Consider the following 23635-nt stretch of genomic DNA (forward strand, 5'->3'; position numbering starts at 1 on the left):
CCTCGTGATCTGCCCACCTTGGCCTCCCAAAGTGCTGGGATTGCAGACGTGAGCCACTGCTCTCGGCCCATCTTCAGTCTTCTTTAATGCCTATCAGAGAGTGAGAAGGTGGAGTCAAAGACTACTACTGGTTTCTGTTTTGTTTTTACTTTTTTTTGAGACGGAGTCTCACTCTGTCGCCCAGGCTGGAGTGCAGTGGCGTGATCTCTGCTCACTGCAAACTCTGCCTCCAGGGTTCACGCCATTCTGCCGCCTCAGCCTCCCGAGTAGCTGGGACTACAGGTGCCCGCCACCATACCCGGCTAAGGTTTTGTATTTTTAGTAGAAATGGGATTTCACCGTATTAGCCAGGATGGTCTCAATCTCCCGACCTCATGATCCGCCTGCCTCGGCCTCCCAAAGTGCTGGGATTACAGGCGTGAGCCACCGCGCCTGGCCCGTTTTTTCTTTAAAAATCCCATATTAGTTCTTATTATGCTTATTCTTTCACTTCATTGAACATACGGAAAATAGTTATTACAGCTTTTACTGTCCTTGTGTACTGATTTTGTCACCTGTGCCATTTCCGGGCCTGTTTCTATTGGTTGTTTTTTCTCCTCACTGTGGGTCATATTTTCTGGCTTCTTTGTATGCCTGGCAATTTTTTATCAAGTGCCAGACATCATAAAATTTTCCTTGTTGGGTACTGGGTATTTCTGGTTTCTATAACCATTACTCATTTTGGGATACAATTTTGTTATGTAGGTGTGTGTGTGTGTGTGTGTGTGTGTTTAATGTTTGCTTTTGTACTTTGTTGGAGAAGACTAGAACAATCTTTAGTCTAAAGATAATTTTTCCTCCATGCTGACTGAGTACTCTGCCTAATCCCTAATGTCTTATAAGGTTTTTCCACTGTAAATTATGGGAAAACAAACTATTCCCTGCCTTGTGTGAGCTTTGTAAGTTCTTCCTCCTCCTTTCCAGTGGTTGTTTTCCTTGCCTCAGGCATTTTTCTCTCACAGATGTGCTGATTAGTCTTCAGGTGGAAACTAGAGGGGAACCTTCTGCAGCTTTCATGATTCTCGCTTTCTGTGATGCTGTCTCCTCCTTATCCTCTGCCTTGGAGTTCCAACTGTCTTGGCCTCCCCTTATTCTCAACTCTGCCTTCAAGACTCAGAGATTCCACCTGGGTCACCTCCTACCCCGCAATACTATGGCATGAAAACTGTCCAGGCAGTGAGGTGGGAAAATTTTAAGGGTCACCCTACTTTTTTCTCTTCTCTCAGATATTATTGTCCTTTATCTTACCCAGTTTCTAAAAACTCCTGTTGCATACATTTTGTCCAGTTTTTTAGTTGCTTGAGGGGAGAATACATTCAGTCCCTATTAGTCCATCATGCCCATGACTTGTTTTTCAGCTAAGGTGAAAATTTCCATCAGCCTTTTCACCCATTTTAGTGATATTTTTAGGAGCATTGGCAGTTGAGACTTACTCTCAAGTGAGGTTAATCAAAATACTATATTTTTCTAGCTTTGTTTTTTTGAATTGGTTAGGCCAAAAGAATAAGAATAAAGAATTCCAGTGTAGCTGGAGAATTTGACTCATGGGTGAGGCTTAAAAACACCAAATATGGGGCCAGGTATGATGGCTCACGCCTGCAATCCCAGCACTTTTGGAGGCCAAGGCAGGCAGATCACTTGAGGTCAGGAGTACAAGATCAACCTGGCCAACATGGTGAAAACCCGTCTCTACTAAAAATACAAATAAATTAGCTGGGCGTGGTGGAGCACATCTGTGCTCCCAGCAACTTGGGAGGCTGAGGCAAGAGAACAGCTTGAACTTGGGAGGTGGAGGTTGCAGTGAGCAGAGATTGTGCCACTGCACTCCAGCCTAGGTGACAGAGTGAGACTTAAAAAGAAAAAGACTTTTATTAAGACTCTGTCTTAAAAAGAAAAACTCAAATATGCTTTGCTTTTCTAAATTATGTATTACCAGACCATGTTGCCGGGAGGGAATAATTGGCCACAAGGACTTTCAGATTGTCCACATCAAGGAGACATAGTAACTTGTTTAGATCAGTCACTAGGGAAGAGGTAAGGGGAATAATTGAATACATATTTAATAAATGTTTACGATGAGTTATTCAAGGGGAAAATATGCTTCCAACTTAAACAGAATTTTGTAATTGGGGAATTTTGTCAAAAGTTAGGAGCAAAACATGCTTAAAAACTTTTAATAAACAAGCCTCAAATTATGAAATGTTAATGGGCATTTATTACAAACAGGCCAAGATTTAATAGAAGTTCTGCTATTTATTGTGTGTGACCTTAGGCAAAGAACGTGACCTTTCTTCCCCGCCAAGACGGAGTCTTGCTATGTCGCCCAGGCTGGAGTGGAGTGGAGTGGAGTACAATGGCGCGATCTCATCTCACTGCAACCTCCACCTCCTGGGTTCAAGGAATTCTTCTGCCTCAGCCTCCTGAGTGGCTGGGATTACAGGCATACACCACCACGCATGGCTAATTTTTGAATTTTTAGTAGAGATGGGGTTTTACCCCATTGGCCAGGCTGCTCTCAAACTCCTGACCTCAGGCAATCCATCTACCTCGGACTTCCAAAGTGCTGGGATTACAGGCATGAGCCACCATGCCTGGCCTTGTTCACACTTTCAAATCTTCCTACCTTTGCTTATTCTTTTTATTTATTTAAAATGGATTGCAGTGGCATGATCTCAGCTCACTGCAACCTTGACCAGGGGGTTCAAACTTTTCTTGTGCCTCGGCCTCCCAAGTAGCTGGGACTATATGCATGTGCCACCATGCTTGGCTAATTTTTGTATTTTTAGTAGAAATGGGGTTTCGCCATGTTGACCAGGCTGGTCTTGAGCTCCTGACCTCAGGTGATCCACCTTCCTCAACCTCCTCCCAAAGCCCTGGGATTATACACATGAGCCTCCATGGTTGGCCTGTTTTATTTCTGTTCTTTGTTCTTTCTTTGTTTTTCTTTTCTTTATGTCAGCCTCAGCCTCACTTCTACCAAATACTTCCCAACATACTGCGGAAGTAAACTTCTTTAGTGCTTTATTTAACGACTATATGAATATGACTCTTTTCACCTTTCTCTCTGAAAGAATTTTGAGTTGGGTTGTTAGTTATGAGAAGACAGAAAAACATTTGACACCTTTCCAGGGTTCAGATCTTTCAAGGAATTGAAACATCTCAGAAAATAATGAAAAGGGATCAAATTCTTATAAGTCTAATGCTACACAGTTGTCTAATCTTATAATTCTGGTAGCTATTTACAGTTGAGACATTTTTTTCTGCTTCTTTTTGACATACCCCTTCTCCTACTTCAGATCTCCCCTGGTCTTTGGGGTTTTATTGATTCGTCTATCCCACAGTGCCACTGTTCATCCATCCATGCCAGCATCTTTCCTATTCTTTCTTCTTCCCTTCCTTCCCTCCCTCCCTCCCTCTCTTGAAATCTTTATTGAGGTTTTATTCCATGCCAGGTTGTTTCACCAGCTACTGTTAAGGAGGAAACTGACTTGAGCCACTGCCATGAATGAACTTTCCACATTGTTATAATTAGATTAGGAAATCTAATCTCAACCTGACAAGGATTCTTGGTATTTTATTCCTCTCTTTTTAAAAAAAAATCTGTGCCACATTTTCCTTTTCCTTAACAGTTTCCTTATGCCTTTTTCCATTCCTGTCTCATGTATTTATGAATTCTCCTGGATATGTCAGTATTTCAGTTGTCAAGAAATGTCAATCAAATTCCTTTCATTCATCAGTTATAGTCTGGGCATTTGAGGTTGAGTGGAGAACAAGATGAAGCCTCTGCCCTCATGAAGTTTCCATTCTAGTGGGAGAGACAAATCTGTGAAGAAACAACTGAAATTCTAATAGTGTTTTCTGACATAAACAATATGAAGGGTGGGAGTGTGTTGCCACTTTAAGTAGTGTGATTGGATAAGGCCTTTCTGTGTAGGTGACATTAAAACTGAGGCCTAAATAAAGAAAAGAAGGTAGACAGGTGAAGATCTATGGGAAGAACATTTTGGGCAACAGGAGCAACAAGTTTAGAGGCCCTGATTCAGAAGCAGCATGTTGTGTTTTAGGGCAAGAAAAATGGCTAGTGTGGCTAGAATAGAATGAAGAAGCACAGTGGATGAACACGTAACTTCTAACCCATGCTAAGGTGGCTGGGTGTTGTATTAACTTCTGGGCTGCTTTAATGAATGATCACAAACTGTATGTCTGGAAACAACAAAAATCTATTATCTTGCAGTTCTGGAGGCTAGAAATTTAGCATCAGTGTGTATCTGTAGGGCTATGTTCCCTCTGCGGGCTCCAGGGAAGAATCCTTTTTTTCTCCTAGCCTCTGGTGTCTCCCAGTGATCCTTGGTGTTCTTGGCTTGTAGATGTATCATTCCAGTCTCTTCTTTAGTTTTCACATGGCTTCTTTTCACAGCAGCCATTGGATTTATAGCCCATCCTAATTCTGTATGAACTTAATTTAGTTACATCTGCAAAGACCCTATATCCAAATTATGTCATTGTGTTAACTTCTCCACAGAAACAGAACCACAGCAGAAGATAACAGAACCAATAGGGAATGATTTATTTTGAGAAATTGGCTCACAGTTTCGGAGGCTGACAAGTCCCAAGATCTGTAATCAGCAAGCCAGAGACCCAAGAGAACCAGTAGTATAATTCTAGTCTCAAGACTGGCAGGTTTGAAACTCGTGAAGAGCTGATGTTTTTATTGTGCCTGAAGGCACAATAAAAAATTGATGTCCAGGGTCAAAGCCAGGCAGGAGGAATTCTCTCTTATCTGGGAGAGAGTCAGCCTTTTGTTCTTTTCAGACCTTCAACTGATTGGATAAGGTTCACCCACTTTAGGAGGACAGCCCAGTTCACTCAGCATATCAATTTGAATGTTCAACTCATCTAAAAACATCATCACAGAAACACCCAGAATCATGTGTGACCAAATATCTGGGCACCCCATGGCCCAGTGAAGTTGAAACATAAAATTGACCATCACAATCACACTCTGGGGCTCCTGGTAGACGTAAACAGGGGGACATTGCCCAATCCATGACAGGTTATTATCTTAAAAGCCATTGGAATATGTTATAAGGATTGGAGTTGTAGTTCTTACTTTAAAATGTTTATTTTGCCTTTGATATGAGGAACTGTCCATGAAGATGAGAGCAAGAATGAAATCAGAGGTAGAAGCCAGAAGGCTGAGATGAGAGTTGGTGACAACCTGAAGTGGGCATAACAGAAGGTTGAATAATTGATGTTGGAAGTGACATAGCATTTTCACACCTGATGCTTTTATCAAGTTGTTACTCCATTTTTACTTGATTTCTTCCAACAAGGATATGCTTATTTCTCATTCAAATATATTTTGTGTGTGGTTTTTTTGTTTTTTGTTTTTTTGTTTTGTTTTGTTTTTGGTTGGCTATTAGTAATCTTATTTCCAAGGCACGTTTCTTTGGATTAAGATTTCAGGTTTTTAAAACACTACTGGAAGATATGTGAATGAGCTTGTTTTGTGACCTTTGCAAGAAACTTACTTGTTCATATAATTCCTGGCATGATCCTTCTCCTTTTTACTCCCAAGAGAGAAAAGCATAACATGAAGGTGGGTAGCCAGGGATGTTGACTACAATTAGTGATTTGGAAGAATTTTAAAATATTCAATTTAAATTAGCCCTAGGGTCAGAACACACATTCTCACCTAGGGGTGGAGTACACGTGTCCTGTCTGTACTCAGGGAGCTGTAATAGTAGCCATGGCCTCTCTGTGTGGATTTATAATGAATGGAGCACATCTATTTTAGATGGGTAATCAATTTTGAAATCCCTTGTTGTAAGTATGCTGTTAAAACAGAAATGTTAACTTCATGAGTTTAATGAGTAGCTTCGATGATAGCTTAGTGACAGAGATGGAAGGAAAGGCAAGTGGGGGGAAGTGAGAAGAGAACAAGTGTTTAATGAATATCTACTTGCAGACTTGAATGTCAGCAGCAACATTCTCCCTCCTGGAAAATGTCTTTCAACTGCGCATCCCATTACATTCCTGCAGCTCATGGTAGCATGAAGATTGAGACAAAGAGTGTGCTTCTAAGAAAGCTCTCCTTTACAATATAATGAGATGGAGGTCGGTAATTTGCAGAGATCGCTGGAGCAGTGGTCAAATATGAAAAAAAAAAAAAATCCAGCAGAATGAAAAGACCATGTTAAACAGGAGATGGCTTATAATGAGCCCAGAAATTGCATATCAGGTAGCCAGCTGGCCAGCATTTCCTCATATCCCTGTCTTCTCATGCAAACCGCTGAAATGTTCTCCTACTCTATTTCCTCAACCTCTTAATAGTTCTCATTTCTACCTACTGCATTGAAAATATGAATGAAATGGCAACTCTACCACTTGAAGAAATAAGAATGAAGCCCTTTTCAGCAGAAGTATTTGCCTAAACATGGATGGATAATATTATTTCAAATGCTTTTGAAACCAAGGAAACTTCTGTTTCTTTCTTTAAAAAATCCTCTTAATTTTCAAGTCACAATTTGATTCACAGCCTTTTCAGTATTCTGTGGCCTCTTTTGCTATATAGTTTGGACAGACTTTGCTTGAAGTCTCCAAGCAAGGAAAATGGAAGCCCTCCCTTATTGGAAATTAACAGGGAGGCTTGGCACGGTTCCTCATGCCTGTAATCCCAACACTTGGGAAGCTGACACAAGAGGATCACTTGAGGCCAGAAGTTTGAGACCAGCCTGGGCAACATAGTGAGACCCTAACTCTAGGGAAAAAAAAGTAACTGGGCATGGTAGTGCACGCCTGTAGTCCCAGCTACCCAGGAGGCTGAGGCAGGAGGATCACTTGAGCCCAGGAGCTTGAGGTTGCAGTGAGTCATGATCTTGATCATTAAAGAAGAGTTTTGTCAAACTGTTCAATAGTTAGGGTATTAATTAGCACCTGTCTTCTTTCCTGGTTCTTTACCTTTTGGTGACTGTCTCTTCTTTGGTGACTGTGTCTTCTAAAATGAGAGAGCAGTACCAATCCCTAAATATACATCTGTAAGTGAATAACTTACAGCACATTTCTTTTTCTTTCTTTTTTTTTTTTTGAAACGGAGTCTCGCTCTGTCGCCGGGGCTGGAGTGCAGTGGCCGGATCTCAGCTCACTGCAAGCTCCGCCTCCCGGCTTTACGCCATTCTCCTGCCTCAGCCTCCGCAGTAGCTGGGACTACAGGCGCCCGCCACCTCGCCCGGCTAGATTTTTGTATTTTTTTAGTAGAGACGGGGTTTCACCGTGTTAGCCAGGATGGTGTCAATCTCCTGACCTCGTGATCCACCCGTCTCGGCCTCCCAAAGTGCTGGGATTACAGGCTTGAGCCACCGCGCCCGGCACAGCACATTTCTAATAATATTACCGCTGTTTCTAAACATTGTTTTGTTTTTAGCATGATCTGTTGTTGCCTGTGTTCATGTAATTTCTGTCTTGGAAAATTATTGAAGCCACCAAATATTTGCAGCTATATTTAGATATAGACTTAGATTAGAAATATATGACAGAGACTCTTTTCTGGGCCTTTTTGATCGTAAGACCTCAGGGATATATGATAGTTGTTTTGAGCCTCAGCCAAACTGTGGTCTCCCTGTGACTGATAACTTCTGTTACCTATACTTTGATGGTGGGGTCCTGTTGGTGACCAGGCATAATTTCTCACTGAATACAAGGCCGTAGTCAGAATCTTGGGGTTGTAGGACTAGATAAGCAGAAATCTTTTTATTTAATAGATGTCACTCCTGCTGAAATTTTCCAGCTACGACTGAAGGGAGTTGGCAAGTAGCCAAGAAAAATGTGGCGGAAAGGGTGTAAGAGGGGAGGAAATGTCAATGCCATGGACATTTGGCAAACTCGATCAGAAGAGGGCTTTTCTACACATGTGTTTTCTGCCAGATCCTAAAATCAAAACTGAATGCCATGCATCTTTTCCCTTAAAAAAAAGAAAAAGAAGAGTACAGTGGGTTGGCACATGTGAATGGCTCCTGATACAAGAATCTGTATGCTCTCTAGCAAATGCTGAAGCAAATTCCAGCAGACCTTTAATGTATATGGGGATCTTGTGTCTGTGTTCCCTCGTGTGCCTGTGTTTGTGCCCGTGTCTCAGGGAGGGGGGTTATAAGGCAGGGTGCTTAAATGCTTTGTTGCATTATGTTAATTCCTCGGCAGTGCAATCAAATTCATGTCGTAATTAAAGCTGTCAGTTGGAAGGCAAGCCAATCGCCACGAAAACACAGCATAACAAATGAAGTGAAATGATTCTGCGTGTAGCTATACAATGCTTCGCCAGGCATGAAATTAAATAAGTAATTTGATGTTGACATCAGAAATTGAAATGATACCCACTGTTCCCTCATTCAGTCAGACCTGCATAAACAATAGCCAGAACAAATATGCACAACAAAGCCCTCTTCTCCACCCAGCTCCCTGAGTAATGTACAATATATATGCAAAATGAGCATAACAGAGCTTTCCGAGACCTGAAGGATGTAATTTTCTTTGGTATACAATAAGATGATATGTATGTGGGGATAGGGAAGTGGGCTTGGTGGGAGTACTTCTCTTTCTGGGATAAAATACATTTGCAGGAAGGGAAAGAAATGAAATAAACAAATCCCGTGGTCTCTCTGAGTAATTCAGCCTAAAATGAGTTTACTTCCCAGGGGTATGGCTCCAAGCTAGTGGAGACCTAACTTGACTTTTGCTTTCTTCTGCTGCTGCATGGAGGGCTGTGGGTGCTGGAAACAGGTGCTGCTGTCATATGGCTAGTCACTAGTATGAGAAATTGTCTCCATGACTACTGTGGATCTCCCTCCATACATTTACGGGATTAAGAATGCAGCAGGATTTTAAAAAACTGAGTCCAGTGAGCAAGATCACACATCGATGGTGCTTCATTCCCCTGAGTTTGTGTGAAACACTGAGATGAAGAAAGTTTTGCTTTGGGAGCTGCATTTAGGAATGCCCTGAAGCATACTCTTCTTCTTTGATGTAGATATAGTTACAGTACCATATTTCCTCCTCAAAGAGCTTAGCATCAAGAAGAATCACGTCTCCGGTATTTTTATAGATGTCAAATTCTCCTGAGCCATTTTTCTTATACATAATCCATCCATTCATTTATTTATACATTCATTCAACAACTCCTTATTAAATGCATCCTGTGTGCAAGTCATTGTGTGAAGCCCTAAGAAGCAATGATGAATAGGCCAGATGGTTACTGTTATCTGAAGTTTCCAGAGTAGGGGGCAGGACGTGTAGGCAGAAGAGCTAGCAGTGAACAGAGTAACTGTTGCATCAGGGCAGAGGTCATTTTGCTCCTGTGAAGGTGAAACACCCAACCCAAGCTCATCAGGGAAGAGGCCTGTCTGGTGCAGGGATGTTTAGCTGAGATCTGCAAATCTATTCAGCATTTTCTTCATCTTCATTTCAAGCTTAATCACAAAGAGGAATAGGATGCTAAAAATGAAATAATTTATAAGGAGAGGTTTTAGGAGAAAAAGCAAACAAAAATGAGAATCTCAGGCAAGTTTAAAATACATTTTTTTTTTTGGCTGCTTTTCCCAAACAAGTGATGCCCTGCATTCCTTTCAGAATTAACATTTTTAAGTTCCCTGTGTGTCAGAACTATGACAGCCTAAACTGGTAATTCTTGTGACTTAAACCTTTCAGAAAAATGGTGCTTTTCACTGCTCCTCTTGGCCCACACATTCTTTGCATTTTAGTCTACTAATTACGTTTACAAAATGTCTCATTTTTGAAAAGCACCGTGTGTGTACTAACTGGTGCCTTTAGGGAATAAACTGGCAAGTAGGTCATACACTGGAAAAGTCATCCAAACCCACTGGGCTTTTTATTTTCAAGTCAGTCTGGGCTTTTTCCTCTTGCCTGCCCCTTTGCGGCCACAAAACGGAGTAGCTTGAGACCAGGGCATTGAATGTCAGCAAGTCAGGGAGGCAAGCTGATGCGTGTCTGTTTAGTCTCAGTGCAGGGCGAAATGCCATCATTAATTCATTACCCAGCTGCCTGTCAAATAAATTGGCAATTACATCCACCGCAGAGGCTTGGAATTCAGTAAATAGCACGTTAGCATCTCTGAGTTGTTGAGAGATGTAAAGGGGAAAATTAAGCAACACGGTGTTTGTATCAGTAGCAGATGACAAGGGGCAGCATACACTGGTGATACGATGTAGTGATGAAAAGCCTGCAAAGGGCTAGTAATGAGCTGTGTGGATTGGAACATGTTAAAAACCATTGCTGATTTTCCACTTTTGTCTTTATGCTTTATTGCAGAGTTCAGCTCCTTCCAGCTTGGGAACAGGCTACTTCGTAAGTCTATCTCAACTTCCACATATGTGCCTTGCATTGGCATTGATTTCCTTCTATAATGAATGCTCATTGGGATATGGAAAAAAATCTGAGAATTTATCTCTTAGTCCTGAAGAGCAGACTGATTTCCATTCTTTATTAGGAATTGTTTTGCTTTTAGAAGACATAGCCTCCTGGGCCATAGGGATCATAAGTAAGTCCAAGGTATATACCTGGTTCCTAACACCCAGGACATTAGCTCCTTACCTGGCCATGTAAGGAGATACAGGGAACCCTGATTAGCTCGTGCCGCCATTTCTCCACAATTACCTTTTTAGTAAGAAGTGTCATGTGGGGGCTGGAATTCAGATTATGCATTGAGATATTGATTTCTTGAAGAACATCTCTTCATATAAAGCGAGTTGCCTTTTTTTTGGTGGGGAGGATGGGGAATGGAGATCGTATTTTTTAATGATTATTTTCCCTCACAGTCTGGGTAGCTTGCCTTTAGGTTTTTCTTTCAGCAATAATTAAACTAATATACTTATTTTTGCTAAAATGCAAAGTGTATTTCTGAATCTTTTTCTCTGTCCTTTGGGAAAGATGGCACTGGGGTGACCCTTCAGGGATTATCACAATATTGTGATAATCGTGAATCTAAAATTCATTCTCAAACAGCAATTGTCACTTCATTATATTTATTTATAGTGAAATTCTCCTTTCTGGATTTAGTGATCCTTTTCAAGATACAAATAAAAAAGAATGACAAATAAACATTATTTGTACAGTAGGATAACATGTCAATGTAGAAGTCTGTTGTGATACTTAAAGGAACCTGATTGGTGTTCTAAGTGATGAACACTGATACAGTCATGCCTCAGCATTTTCTGAGAAAATAGTGAAATCAAGAAAATCAAATAAAGTGGAAAATAATTAATTCACTTTAGTTGCTTTTAACTTTTGTCTCCAATGCTAATTACTCTGGTTTTCTTCTGCTCACATATTTCTCTCGATACATTTACATTAAATGTATGGAAACGAGCATCATTTCATTAATAAATGAGTATTTTCCAAGCTTAGCAAAAGTGGCATTTTCTAGATGTTGACTTTTTTTTTTTTTTGGTCTTTATCTATAATAGGAGAAAAAGTAGAAGGATGATTTGGACCTGCTTAATACAGTTAGCACACTTACCCTTGCTCCTACTTATTGTGGCTGAATATTCATGCTAACAGAAACAAGCAGGATACATTCAGTATCCTGCTTCAGCAGTCGAAATAACAGACGTAGCCCCATCTGGCATCTCTTCACACCAGGCTGGATGTGGGTTGAGATGCTGGAAGTAAAATCTGGAGACTGCGATATCTATTCTCCATCCAAAAGCTAAAGCCTCCCCCTTTGCTTGCTTCAGCAGAAAGAAGGCCAAAGCCACTACCTTAGTCCTCAATCATTTCTATACTGAACATTCTATACCTTAGTCCTTGATCACTTCTATACTGAACATTCTAGTGTTTTTTTTATTGTCAGTAGGATCACCCTGAAAGAAGAAAGTCATTTCTCGAAACACTGAGATTTTCATTATGCTTTTCGCAGTTATTTTTCTCTCTAGTTCCAAGAATGGTTATTTTTATTCTCTAATAATATATTCTTATGATTAAAGAGTCTTTAATTACAAGTCTATTAATAAAATGACTTTTACAGCACATTGGATGAGTATAAAGGTTTTTTCTTATTTTGGTGAAATTGCTGGTAGACTTACTTTGCTTACATAAAAATCTGTCGTCTTACTAGCTTACATGGAGAAGATATATACCAGATGTATATTCAGCTTTCAACTATGACAAAAATGCCCTGCTAGGATATGTTTCCAATAATGTGATTGTTATGTTATCAGAGTGCAAAATCCATTGATATTGTTGCCAAGTCCTCATGAAAAGTATCTTCTATTTCAACTTTCATTCCAATAGTATCACATGTAATACTTTCAGATACTAACTTCCACACTGGGGAGTTTCATACTTTTAAGTGGAAATCGTATGTGCACAACTTACATTAGTTCTTTGCCAACATATTATTTACACTGTGCTTTGTGATTTGTGCTGTCATAATAGCTTTTTACTTGTGTCTATAAAGAAGGCTCAGCTTCAGGTAAGTGAAATGGTAATTTTTCAAGTCTATCCTTAATCCTCTTCAGCATGTCTTTGAAATGTGGACGGAGGGAAATCACCTGCAGAGTCCATGAGCTATTAGCGCAATTGAACCATAACATGAAATCTGGTATAAGAAAGCTGAAGGCACTTTTAGCAACCTAGAACTGTTTTCTTGAACACTTTCCCATGCCCCAACTTCACAGTCTTCCTTTGTTTCTATTTTATACTCCTCTAGAGCTTTTGTCAACAGAGGTAAGATGCTATTCATTGTGTATGTTAATAATAGACACCTGAGTGTATACATGTGCAGATGTCTGTGTGTGCATGCACACACACACATACACACCCTTAGCCAGAACCGGTATATTTTACTTTCAGTTCTTTTATCTGTAGTGATACATTAAAGGGTTTAAAGGAGAAGCCTTTGTTTTTGATCTGGTTGTATTTGTTTATATCTCCTTGGTTTTGTGTTCCAAAGATGTCTGCTTAGGTCTGTCACTTTTCCAATCCGTTTAGAAGCAGAAGATCTGAGAAATGAGAACAGCAGCTAAAATCAGTATTTACATAAGCATATTGCAAAGAATTCTTAAAGTAGACAAAATAGAGAAGGATTGGAACAAACTTTCTACATTTTTGGGAGCTTTTGAATAATGTGGGTGTTATACACACAGAGAGACACACATATATATTCATTACATACTCATGCCCAGCTCATATTCTAAATATAAATGAAAGTATAGACTAGTTGGAATCGATTTGCTTTTTTTTTTTTTTGGCAAGAGTACTAAAACTTGTTAGAGTGTGTGTAGGATTCTCTTTCTTTTTTTTTTTTAAACGTCAATGCAGTGAACACATTTTCTTTTCAATTTAAACGTTTTAAGCTGTATGTTCTCCTTAAACATGTATTTGAGGTTTCATTATGCATAGTGTGTAATTAAGAACTTAGAGGCAGAATGATCTTTAAGACTACTTGTATGGCCTTGGTCAGGTTATTTTATGTCTCTGAGTCTATTTCCTTATCAATACCTGCCTATTAGTGTTGCAAATATTAAATGAGATAAGATATTTAATGAACAGAGAATATCACTCTATACTACCAGATAATAAGTACTGTCTTCTGTTATTCACACAACCGTGTGTGATGGAGCAAAGTTGGTCTCATCAGGTGGCCGTGCAATGTTGTGCAAAGTAGGTTTTGTAATTTGTACCTGTAGGATAGGAATATTTTATTCTTATTACATTCTTCTTGTAGCTTTCGCAAGAGCATAGATTTTGTGTTTGATCAGTTATATACATTTTTTTCTGTATGTAAACAAAACACATAGGATATTCATCCTCTGTGATTCTATATGAACATGATGATGTTGGAATGAACTGTTCTATTAGCCATCCACATATTATGGTTGCTCTCTGTAATTTGTCAGTTAAAGTGACTTGTGTGTATTTTCTTCCTCAGAAGCATTTAAAGCACTTGGAGCTTTTAAAGACTGCTTAGCAGCTTTTAGGATTGGGCTGAGAGGTTAAGGAACACCTGTTCAATATATTCCACTTTTATGAGCTTGTATCACATTTGCTCCTTTCTGACAAGAAAAAGAAAAATTGATGCCCTAGCATATATGAACACAGTAACTGAAATCAGTAGAATGAAAAGACCAGTGAGAACATCTCATGTTGGCCAGTTGTCTGGTATGTCATCACAGGAAAGATCTGGACTCATTCTTTATAGCACTTGACTCCATGTGGAGTTGGGAGCTACTTTTGGGGCAACTAACCAGCCAGGCAGAACTTGATTCCTGGTGTAAGGAAAGTATGGCCTTACTTTTTTCCAAGTGACATGTTCTGCCTTCTCTGGATAATTTTCAGCCTTCTTCCAGGTTTGAATCTAACTGTCTTAGAACCACAGCCTCAAATAGCTTGGATCCTGCTTTTGTAAACTCCAGTAATTTCTCTTAAGGATTCTCAACTAATAATTTTCATCTTCCTCAATTGGGTCACGTCTAGTAATTGACATACTTTAAAGTTATCAGGGAAGACAACTCACTTCTACTCGGTGATTAAAACTGCCACATTATGTAGTAAAGGGGAATCGTGTAGTGGTATACATCTTCAAATGGGATTTGTATAATTATTGTTTTCCTGTGCAGTTGAATTACTTAAGTTGTGTATGTAGTGCTGGTAAAAGGCTGTAAGTGCAAAATATTGACCTGTAGCCTTCCATCCAGGGTTATAAAGGTCATAATGGGAATATTCTTTGCCCCTTTCTAAGTTTTTGACTATAAATCCTTGAAATGTCTCCTGTTTTTGTTTGCTATAATTTGTATAACTTCTTCTTCTTCTTTTTCTTTTTTGACAGGATCTCACTGTGTCACCCAGGCCATAGTGCAGTGGTGTAATCACAGCTCACTGCAGCCTTAGCCTTTCTGGGCTCAGGTGATCCTCCCACCTCAGCCTCCCCAGTATCTGGGAGTAAATGTGCATGCCACCACACCTGGCTAATTTTTGTATGTTTTGTAGAGATGGGGCTCTACCATGTTGCCAAGGCTGGTCTTGAACTCCTGGGCTCAAGCTATCTACCCTCCTTGGCCTCCCAAAATGCTAAGATTACAGACGTGAGCCACCACGCCTGGCTGTATAACTTCTAAAACTGATTTGGTATTTTGTTTAACCATAGTTGCTTTTTAACCATTTTCCCATTTGCCCAGATAATACTCACCAGTGATGCTTGCCGCTGCAACATTTATCTTGATATAACTGCCAGAAAATATCTTGCTTTCATTATTTTCCCATCGCTTTAGTATATTGACTTTGGAAACAAAAGACATCATTCTACTCTTAGCATTCTATTTTCAGTAGTGGTATTGACATTTATAAAATATAGTAATTTTTATAAATGCCACCATGCCCAACCACTTTTAAATATTTCTGACACATTGTATTCATTTATTTTGTGGGGGTGAATTCCTTTATTAGAACATTCAAATTAATAATTTTGCTTGGTTTACAAGAAAACTGATGCCATCAAGGAAGTTGAAAAGTTACTAGGCAAATTTCAACAAAAATTTCTATAATTTATAAACAAGGGCTGGGCACGGTGGCTCATGCCTATAATCCAGCATTTTGGGAGGCTGAGGCAGCTGATCACCTGAGGTCAGGAGTTCAAGACCAGCCTGGCTAACACAGTGAAACCCCGTCTCTCTACCAAAAATGCAAAGATTAACTGGGCGTGGTGGCATGCACCTGTAATCCCAGCTGCTCGGGAGGCTGAGGCAGAAGAATCACTTGAACCTGAGAGGCAGAGGTTGCAGTGAGACAAGATGGCGCCATTACACTCCAGCCTGGGCAACAAGAGTGAAACTCAGTCTCGAAAAAAAAAAAAAAAAGAAAACAATTTATAAATGTTGTTGAAAATTCAGTTTTTTATTTAATAATAATCCCAGTCTCAGATGCCCTTTCATTCTTTGAATTTGCATATCTCTATAAGATTTCTCTTTTAAACATTTCTGGTTGTCTTATATATAATACCTTGTATAAGCTGATCTAGCAGTGGCTAGATAGGATCAGATTCAGATTTGGATTTTGGCAAGGATGCCTCATAGATCATGTTGTGTGCTTCCATTAGGAGCCACATATTTAGTTCTTTATTTTTATTAATGTTAACAGCCATTGATCAGACTCAGTGTTCATTAGGAGCTGCAAAATGGTGATATTGCAGTTCCATCATTCTATAAAGAGAAACATCTACATTAACTACAGGTATTTGGTTATCCTGAGGTACAGTTAACACATTGTATTTAAATAAGAGGGTTTGAGCTCTCCAGAGAACCTATCACTATTTATAAGTTTTCTTATGGGTTTTAGTTTCAGAAGTACAGATACATCAACCTGGTGCTGATGGCAGCTCCATCCAAAGCAGAAGAAATAGTCTTCTTACCCACTTGCCAGTACTTGCTGTGATGCTAGGAAAGGATTTTGTAATTCAAGTGTTCATTCATTACCTGTTAAGTACTGATATTTAAGATAAATAACATTAAGTATTTTAACACTTCCCGCCAAATAAAGACCCTAACCTTTGTATTTATTAATGACACTAGGTTAATGAATTATTGGCCATTATTTATATATTGACAAAAATCTATTATAATGGAAATATTTTTGAAAATCTAAATTTTATCTAGAAATCCATGAAGGTTATCCAATTATTATTAGGGCATTTGAACTAATTGATAAAGAGTTGAGTTGGAAAACTACTCTCCAGATGGATATTTCATTTCATTTTAACTCACAAGTATGACTTAAATGTCTACTCTTAGTTCGTAAGTTGCACAAGTATGACTTAAATGTCTACTCTTAGTTCTTAAGTTGCATAATATGTAAGCATGGCCCTCAAGTCAACGATGTGTGGTTGAATTTGAAGCAAAGCAAACTGATTGGTCTATGAGAAGTGTAAGTAGAGCACTTGGAAGTATAAAGGAGGGTCAGTTAAATGTAGCAGGCTTAAATTGTGCAGCGCTTGATGGATGTTTAGATAGTCAACAGGAAAAGGGTGGAACAAAGTTTGAGGCAGAGGGAGCAACAAAGACAAGAACACAGAGAAATTGCATAATAGTGTGGATTGAATTGACTGTATGATGTCTCTGGGGAAAGACAGTACTTAGGTTGTCAGGGAATGTCGGCTGATTACAGGGAATGTGGGATAAAGCCAGGGAGGTAGTTGGGTGAGTGGGGAAGAGATGGTTTATAGAGAAGGATGTCAAGTAAAGGATCAATGACTACAATACTCTTACTTGGAATTACAGTCCCCAGAAGAGGAGATTCGAATGTAGGAAAATGGTGAGTTTGGAAGTTAGAATAGGTAGTAAGAAATTTTTTTTTTTTTTTTTTTTTGAGGCGGAGTCTTGCTCTGTCACCCAGGCTGGAGTGCAGTGGCCAGATCTCAGCTCACTGCAAGCTTCCCCTCCCGGGTTCCCGCCATTCTCCTGCCTCAGCCTCCCAAGTAGCTGGGACTACAAGCGCCTGCCCCCTCGCCCGGCTAGTTTTTTGTATTTTTTAGTAGAGACGGGGTTTCACTGTGTTCGCCAGGATGGTCTCGATCTCCTGATCTTGTGATCCGCCCGTCTCGGCCTCCCAAAGTGCTGGTATTACAGGCTTGAGCCACCGCGCCCGGCCGGTAGTTAGAAATTTAAGTGTGTATTTAAGTGTAACTTAAAATCTAGGACATTATCAATGCATTTGAAGCTACCTGTGTACTGTGCAGAAACATTTGGGCAAATGAAATTTGTTGCTCTTCCTTATGGTAAAAACTTTGTCACATTTTTTAACTGTAACCTTCAAAATACTACCCTTAACTGTGTTTTCCTCCTAGTAACAAAACCAGAATCTAAGGCACGTGCTGATGGACTCCTCCACGTGGCACAGATAAACTCTCTAATTTCAAGGGCCTTAGACAGAAAATATAATTGTATTTCCCATGTCTAATTCTTACCCTTTTTTGGTCATGTTTTTGATCTGTTAACATTTTAATTGAGGGAATAGGATCAGTGAGCCGGGAGCAGACACACCTTGACTAAATGAACAGTACAAGTTAAACTCTGGTGAGAGACATTTACACATTTGTAGAATCTCTACAATAGGATGACTTTTCCAGCACATCCTGTAGAAATTATCTTCTGCCTACACACTATATTTAACTTCGGCTTCCTCATTCAGTACCAGGGAACTGAGAAATTTGACAAAAGATAATCAGGTGAGAAAAGATCAATTGCTGTCTCTAGTTGCAACCAGTAATTTTAACCCTTTCATTTTCTCAACATTTAAATGAGGGAATGGGCTGGGTATTTTTAAACATTTGCTATCTACAGTTATCTTTGTCATTGCTGTTGCAAACTCCTTAAGGAGATGAGCGGAAAACTTAGGTGCTACTGATGGATGTGGGGAAATAGCCCTCAGCCGGGATCTCTCTGTCCTCCTAACCCCCATCTCTGGCCCCTGAGATTTAGAGGGAAAAAATGATTTTGGAGAAAAAAGATTTAATGAGCCACTAGGCAAGAGAGTGGCGAAAGGAGCTTTATTTCTAATATTTCAAAATTTATTATTCCAGCTGCCTTACAACTAGATGTCTGCCACGTGCAACCATTGCTTGTTGCTGGCCTCACTGCCTTTCTTTGCTATCCTTTGAGCCACAGGAATGCAAGGCCATAGTGATGCTTAGTGAACACTGTTCTTCACTGTCAACATTGAAAGGAGTCCCGATTTCAATGGAGTGGCTGAGTCCGCCTTTTTTTTGAAAGTAATGTATTTTAAAATTCATTGTGAACAATAATGCAATTATTCATAATGAATAATGTTTTATATTTGCGTCATTCATTTAGGGCTAGTACATAGATATATTGAAGCTGTTGGCTTAGCCTGTTTCATAGCTAGTAGATCCTATTGGACATAGAGATGAAGCAGTAAAGGCTTTAGCACAGTGCACTGACAGTCCCAGAGGGAATGGACAGGTCATTGACGTGGAATTCTGAAAGTAATTTTATTTTCATTGTCATGTTTTCTGACATTGGCTTTAAGGAAGTTTGTCTTATCCTTGTTGGAGATTTCCACATTACAGAAGTGTTGCATTTGTTGATACGAGCTATACAAAATGAGCCACAGGCAATGTCATTTCCGGAGGTTTACTCTGATTACCCATACAACCCTTATTTTGATAGATTTAACTAGCCTGGAGTTTTATTGACTATCACTGAGAATCTTTCAGATCAGAGGACTCATTCCTTTGCTTAACTACTTAAAAAAATATTTTTGCTGAAATTGTAAATTAGATGCCTCCCAATCCATTGCATAAGAAACTTATAGCTTGGTGAAACACCAAGAGTATCATTTGAAAAGAGGTTAAAAAAACACAACTGGGGCTTGTTAAAGAGGAAAAGTGGTATTTTAACTCCAAGTGTCACATTCTCCTATAGTCAGCTCTAGCAGTAAACAAGAGTTATTGGAGGCTTAGATAGTTTGAGACACTTCACTTATCTCTCAGTACTTGACTTCAGAAGCCAAACATTTAAAATTCGTTTTGCTCATGTAAAAATGTTTATCCATTTGAAATACAATGTCATTTTAACAAAAGCACCCTGGTGACAAGCTGTTTAGATATAGCACAGTTGATAAACTGTCAGGTCCTGTACACATACACTTGAAAGGACCAGCACAGTAACACAAGGATTGGCATTATAAATCACTGTTAACAAACCTTAATTTGCTTAGTAGGCTAATGAATGGTCTCCAATTTTTCTTCAGTAATTAGCTTCGCTAACATCTGTGTCAAAGGGACCTTCCTTATACTGTATTTAATCTCTGCTCTGAAATCTTTAGTGTCTAGTTTGCAGGATGAATAAAAACAAAAAACATTTCAGTCTCCATTGACGACTCCCTGGTAATAAATCCAGATGTAGGGATTGTGGCTGTTTTCAAGTAGAAGCATTGCCAAAGGTGATGACTGTCTATTAGGGCTTATAAACTGTAATATAATCACAGATTTGGAATGGAGTGGTGAAGCCAGATAATTGCAGTGTTTCCTGTCTAAATGTGCTGCTGTGTGTATGTAGTGGCCTCTGATTTTAAGGAGCTGTTAAAAATGCAGCAAGGCGTAACAGCTGTGGTTCCTAGAATACTCCTAATATTTCATATGTTCATCACATCTCATAAAATCTTGCCCAGACCAACAAATGACTACTTATATGTACAGCTGGACTGCCTTAGAAGGAAATTAGAGAGAGTCTGAATCATGTAGGTTAGCATTACAGAGACCCACCAAGAGCTCACCCAAGCCCATGCTGTGCCATATTTCTCTTACTGCTCCTAAGAGTTCTCCCTTTCCATTTTTAGTCCCTAAAGAGAACATTCGCCTCTTACTGTTTGTGAGCAGATCTTATCAGTAACTTACTTTTTCCTACCTTTGTGGAAAATAGACCCAACTTTGCCAAGAGAACTTAGGGTTCTATACTGGGCAGAGAAATTCAGGCGAAGTTAATATCTCAACCGAAAATCAAAAAGAGACAAGAAATTTAGTTCTCTTAGAATTTTTTAAAATTAAATTTTTTAATAACTTTGCAATAGAACTAGCTCTGTGATATGAAAACCTGGTTTTTCTGGGAGGAACATTAGTACTAGGACATTCTGAGAAGCAAAGGAAGCTAGTGAATCCAAAATGTTCTTTTAATCAAATATTAAACAGCTAAGCATTATGACCAAATGGAAGCCTTAAACTGCATTTGTACAGAGGCATAATAGAGTCACAAGTTATTTTCGCCTAATTGTTTCTAAATTGCCCACTTTACTAATTTGGTAATTGCAGTAGACCTATTATTTTGGTTTTACATAGGTTCGGAGTTACAGAACCTCTAGGTCAGAAGGGACTTCAAAAATCACCTTACCTAATCACCAATCTGAAACATAACTCAACAAGTTATGTATTATTAGAGTAGGCTGACTCTAATATTATTAGAGTATTATTTGGACTGTGACCTTGCTCATCCTGGATACCGTCCTTCAGTTGTTATAGTTGAAAGTCACATTAATTTTTCTGCCATGCTACAGTGTTTTCTTGATGTCTGTGACTGTTTTCATATGTGATACTGCTACATCTTTTTTTATCAAAAAGTCTAATGGATTCTGTCTTAAGAATAGGGCCTTTATTTAAAAATCTCTGTTGAAGTTTGCCATAGTATACTTAGTATACTTGGCTTATTACTTTAACTTATGTAGATTCTGTCATGTAATATATTGTTGTTGCTCTTAGTTCCACACTGGTGAAAATCATCAAGTGCTACAGCTGTGTCTTTGTGACAGTTAAATTTCAGTGCTACTAGATTTTACTCATTGCTCTTCTTGTAATGCCCCATGATTTGATATGTGCTGGCTGAGTATTACAAGTCCTGTATATTTCTTTCCATTGGTGATTCTTATCTGAAGCTTTAACAGAAATCAGACATTGTTCCTCTGTTTTGGTTATTTATAGGTACATTTGGAAAGAACTTTTAGACAACCTGTGGGCATACTTAACATACTGTATCTTTTTTCTTTGCAGTCATCCTGTACAACTGTTTTAAAAAAAATAGCTGTACAAGGAGAATGTGGAAACCATTGTTCTGTTACACAATGGCAAAATAATTTAACATTAAAATATACCTGTGATAGACTTAGTTGTAATGTGGATGTATTCATGGTAAGCTTATCTGAGTTATTCTAATAAGCAGTGTTATGTAAAAATAAAGGAAAGAATATACTATAAAATAAATACAGTTTGATACAGTATTTATATTTTAACAGATATGCTTGAGTAGTTTAAATAAATGAAAAAACTTTCTATTATTTGTAGTAGGTCTATGTTATATACAGTAGTGTCCTGGGAAATTCTTGAGTTGTGACATACATATAAATTTTGAATACAGAAGGGATAAGTTCATTTTAGAAACTACTGCAAAGTTTGAATTGGTAGGGCCATCAAATTTGTCAAGCTTGGGTCACATTTACTTCTGTGCCTTGACCGTCGTTACATTCTGTTTTCTTTAATTTTCAAATGAAGGGTCGTACCACGCTTCTCTTTGAAGGGGCCTTTTGGTTTCAGCACATCTATGGGTATGTTGTAAACGCTGTTGTACCTTCAGTTAAGAAATGGTACACATTTAGGGACTGCTTGTTCGAGTCAAGGTGCCAATTATTTCCTGCCTAAGCACTATTTTAGTGAACTCACTTTAGTCTGAAATCACTTAAGCAATTTATCTCAGAATATTATTAAACAAGGGTAAAATCAATGCAAAGCCAGCTGTTTATGTAAATCTTATAAAAGTTTGATTTTCTTTAGATTTTTGTGACTAACAGCATCTCAGTCTTTCTTAGACAGGGAAGTGGTTAGAGTTTGGGTTCCCTAATTCTCATGTCTTACAACCGAAGCTAAGCCTCAGTGGTTGATAACTGAAGTTTTGTGACCCTCGTTCAATATTCAGTCTATTATTTTAGTGCTTTTACAGGGAAAAAAGTTCTGCTTTGCTTCTTTTCCTGCTGTGATGTGTGCATTATGTTATTTTCTACTGGGTATGATTTTTGTTATCTTTTTCAGCTTCATTGACCATAATTTTACTTATTTCAATTAACATGGATCTTAATAACATTTTTGTCTCCTGTACATTTGTGTTTGTGACATATTCTTTACTCATACTTGAATTAAGTAATTTTATTATTTTTCATCGTTCAGCAATATGCTTATTCTTGGTTCATTTACTATTTTGAAGCAATGGAATTACTTACATATTTTTATTTTTCCTTTTCTCTCATCTTCTGTTTTCCAGCCTCTACCTCCATTTGGTCCTATAACATGATAAAATTGCAAACATGAGCCTGAATAATAAAGGATTGCTTCACTGATTGCTAAACATATATTATAGTGCTTTAAAACTCATTTCAGGTCATCGTGGTGCCAACTAGTTTGATTACAAGCATTTAAGCTGTCACATAGAAAGCCTTCCACTTCCTAGAGCTTCAGTTTCAAATCATGAAAACTGAATGCTCTATACTTGTCTATGTACACAGCTCAATTTTATTATTTTGGAAGAAAGCTATGCCTGTTACAAAGATCACTCATAATTTCAGAACCTGGATAAAGCCAGTGTGCAATCCTGGAGCACAGACACAATTTTACAAAAAAAATTAAAATATGCACGTGTACATATATGTAGGTAGGGACTATCAAAAGAGATGTCAAAACATCTATTTATTCTCATTTTTGGATACACTACACATTACCAAATTGTTAAAATGTGGTTATTTAAGTATCATTTGGGCCAGGCACAATGGTACATGCCTATAGTCCCAGCTGCTCGGGAGGCTGAGTTGGGAGGATCATCTGAGCCCAGGAGATCAGTGTTGTAGTGTGCTATAATCATGCCCGTAAACAGCCACTATACTCCTGCCTAGGCAATATCTCTTAAAAAAAAAAAAAGTAAAATCATGACTCTTATACATTATACAATTTACATGTTTAAAATTTTATTTAATAATGATGGAAGTAGGCAGATATTATAACTTTTTCAGAGGTAAACCAAAAGAAAAGTCACAGTTATATATG

General features: G+C 38.6%; 1 protein-coding gene across 1 annotated transcript in view; it reads left to right on the top strand.

Moving 5' to 3' along the window:
- LOC104672940 (autism susceptibility gene 2 protein-like) overlaps window positions 1–23635 on the top strand; it is an 877014-nt gene that overhangs the window by 557140 nt on the left and 296239 nt on the right. The window contains exon 4 of the mRNA XM_030931977.1: window positions 10360–10395. Coding sequence (XP_030787837.1) covers window positions 10360–10395 — 36 coding nt within the window. The remainder of the gene's footprint in view (window positions 1–10359; window positions 10396–23635) is intronic.

Source organism: Rhinopithecus roxellana, chromosome 6, assembly GCF_007565055.1.
Source record: "Rhinopithecus roxellana isolate Shanxi Qingling chromosome 6, ASM756505v1, whole genome shotgun sequence".
Classification (NCBI taxonomy): Eukaryota; Metazoa; Chordata; class Mammalia; order Primates; family Cercopithecidae; genus Rhinopithecus; species Rhinopithecus roxellana.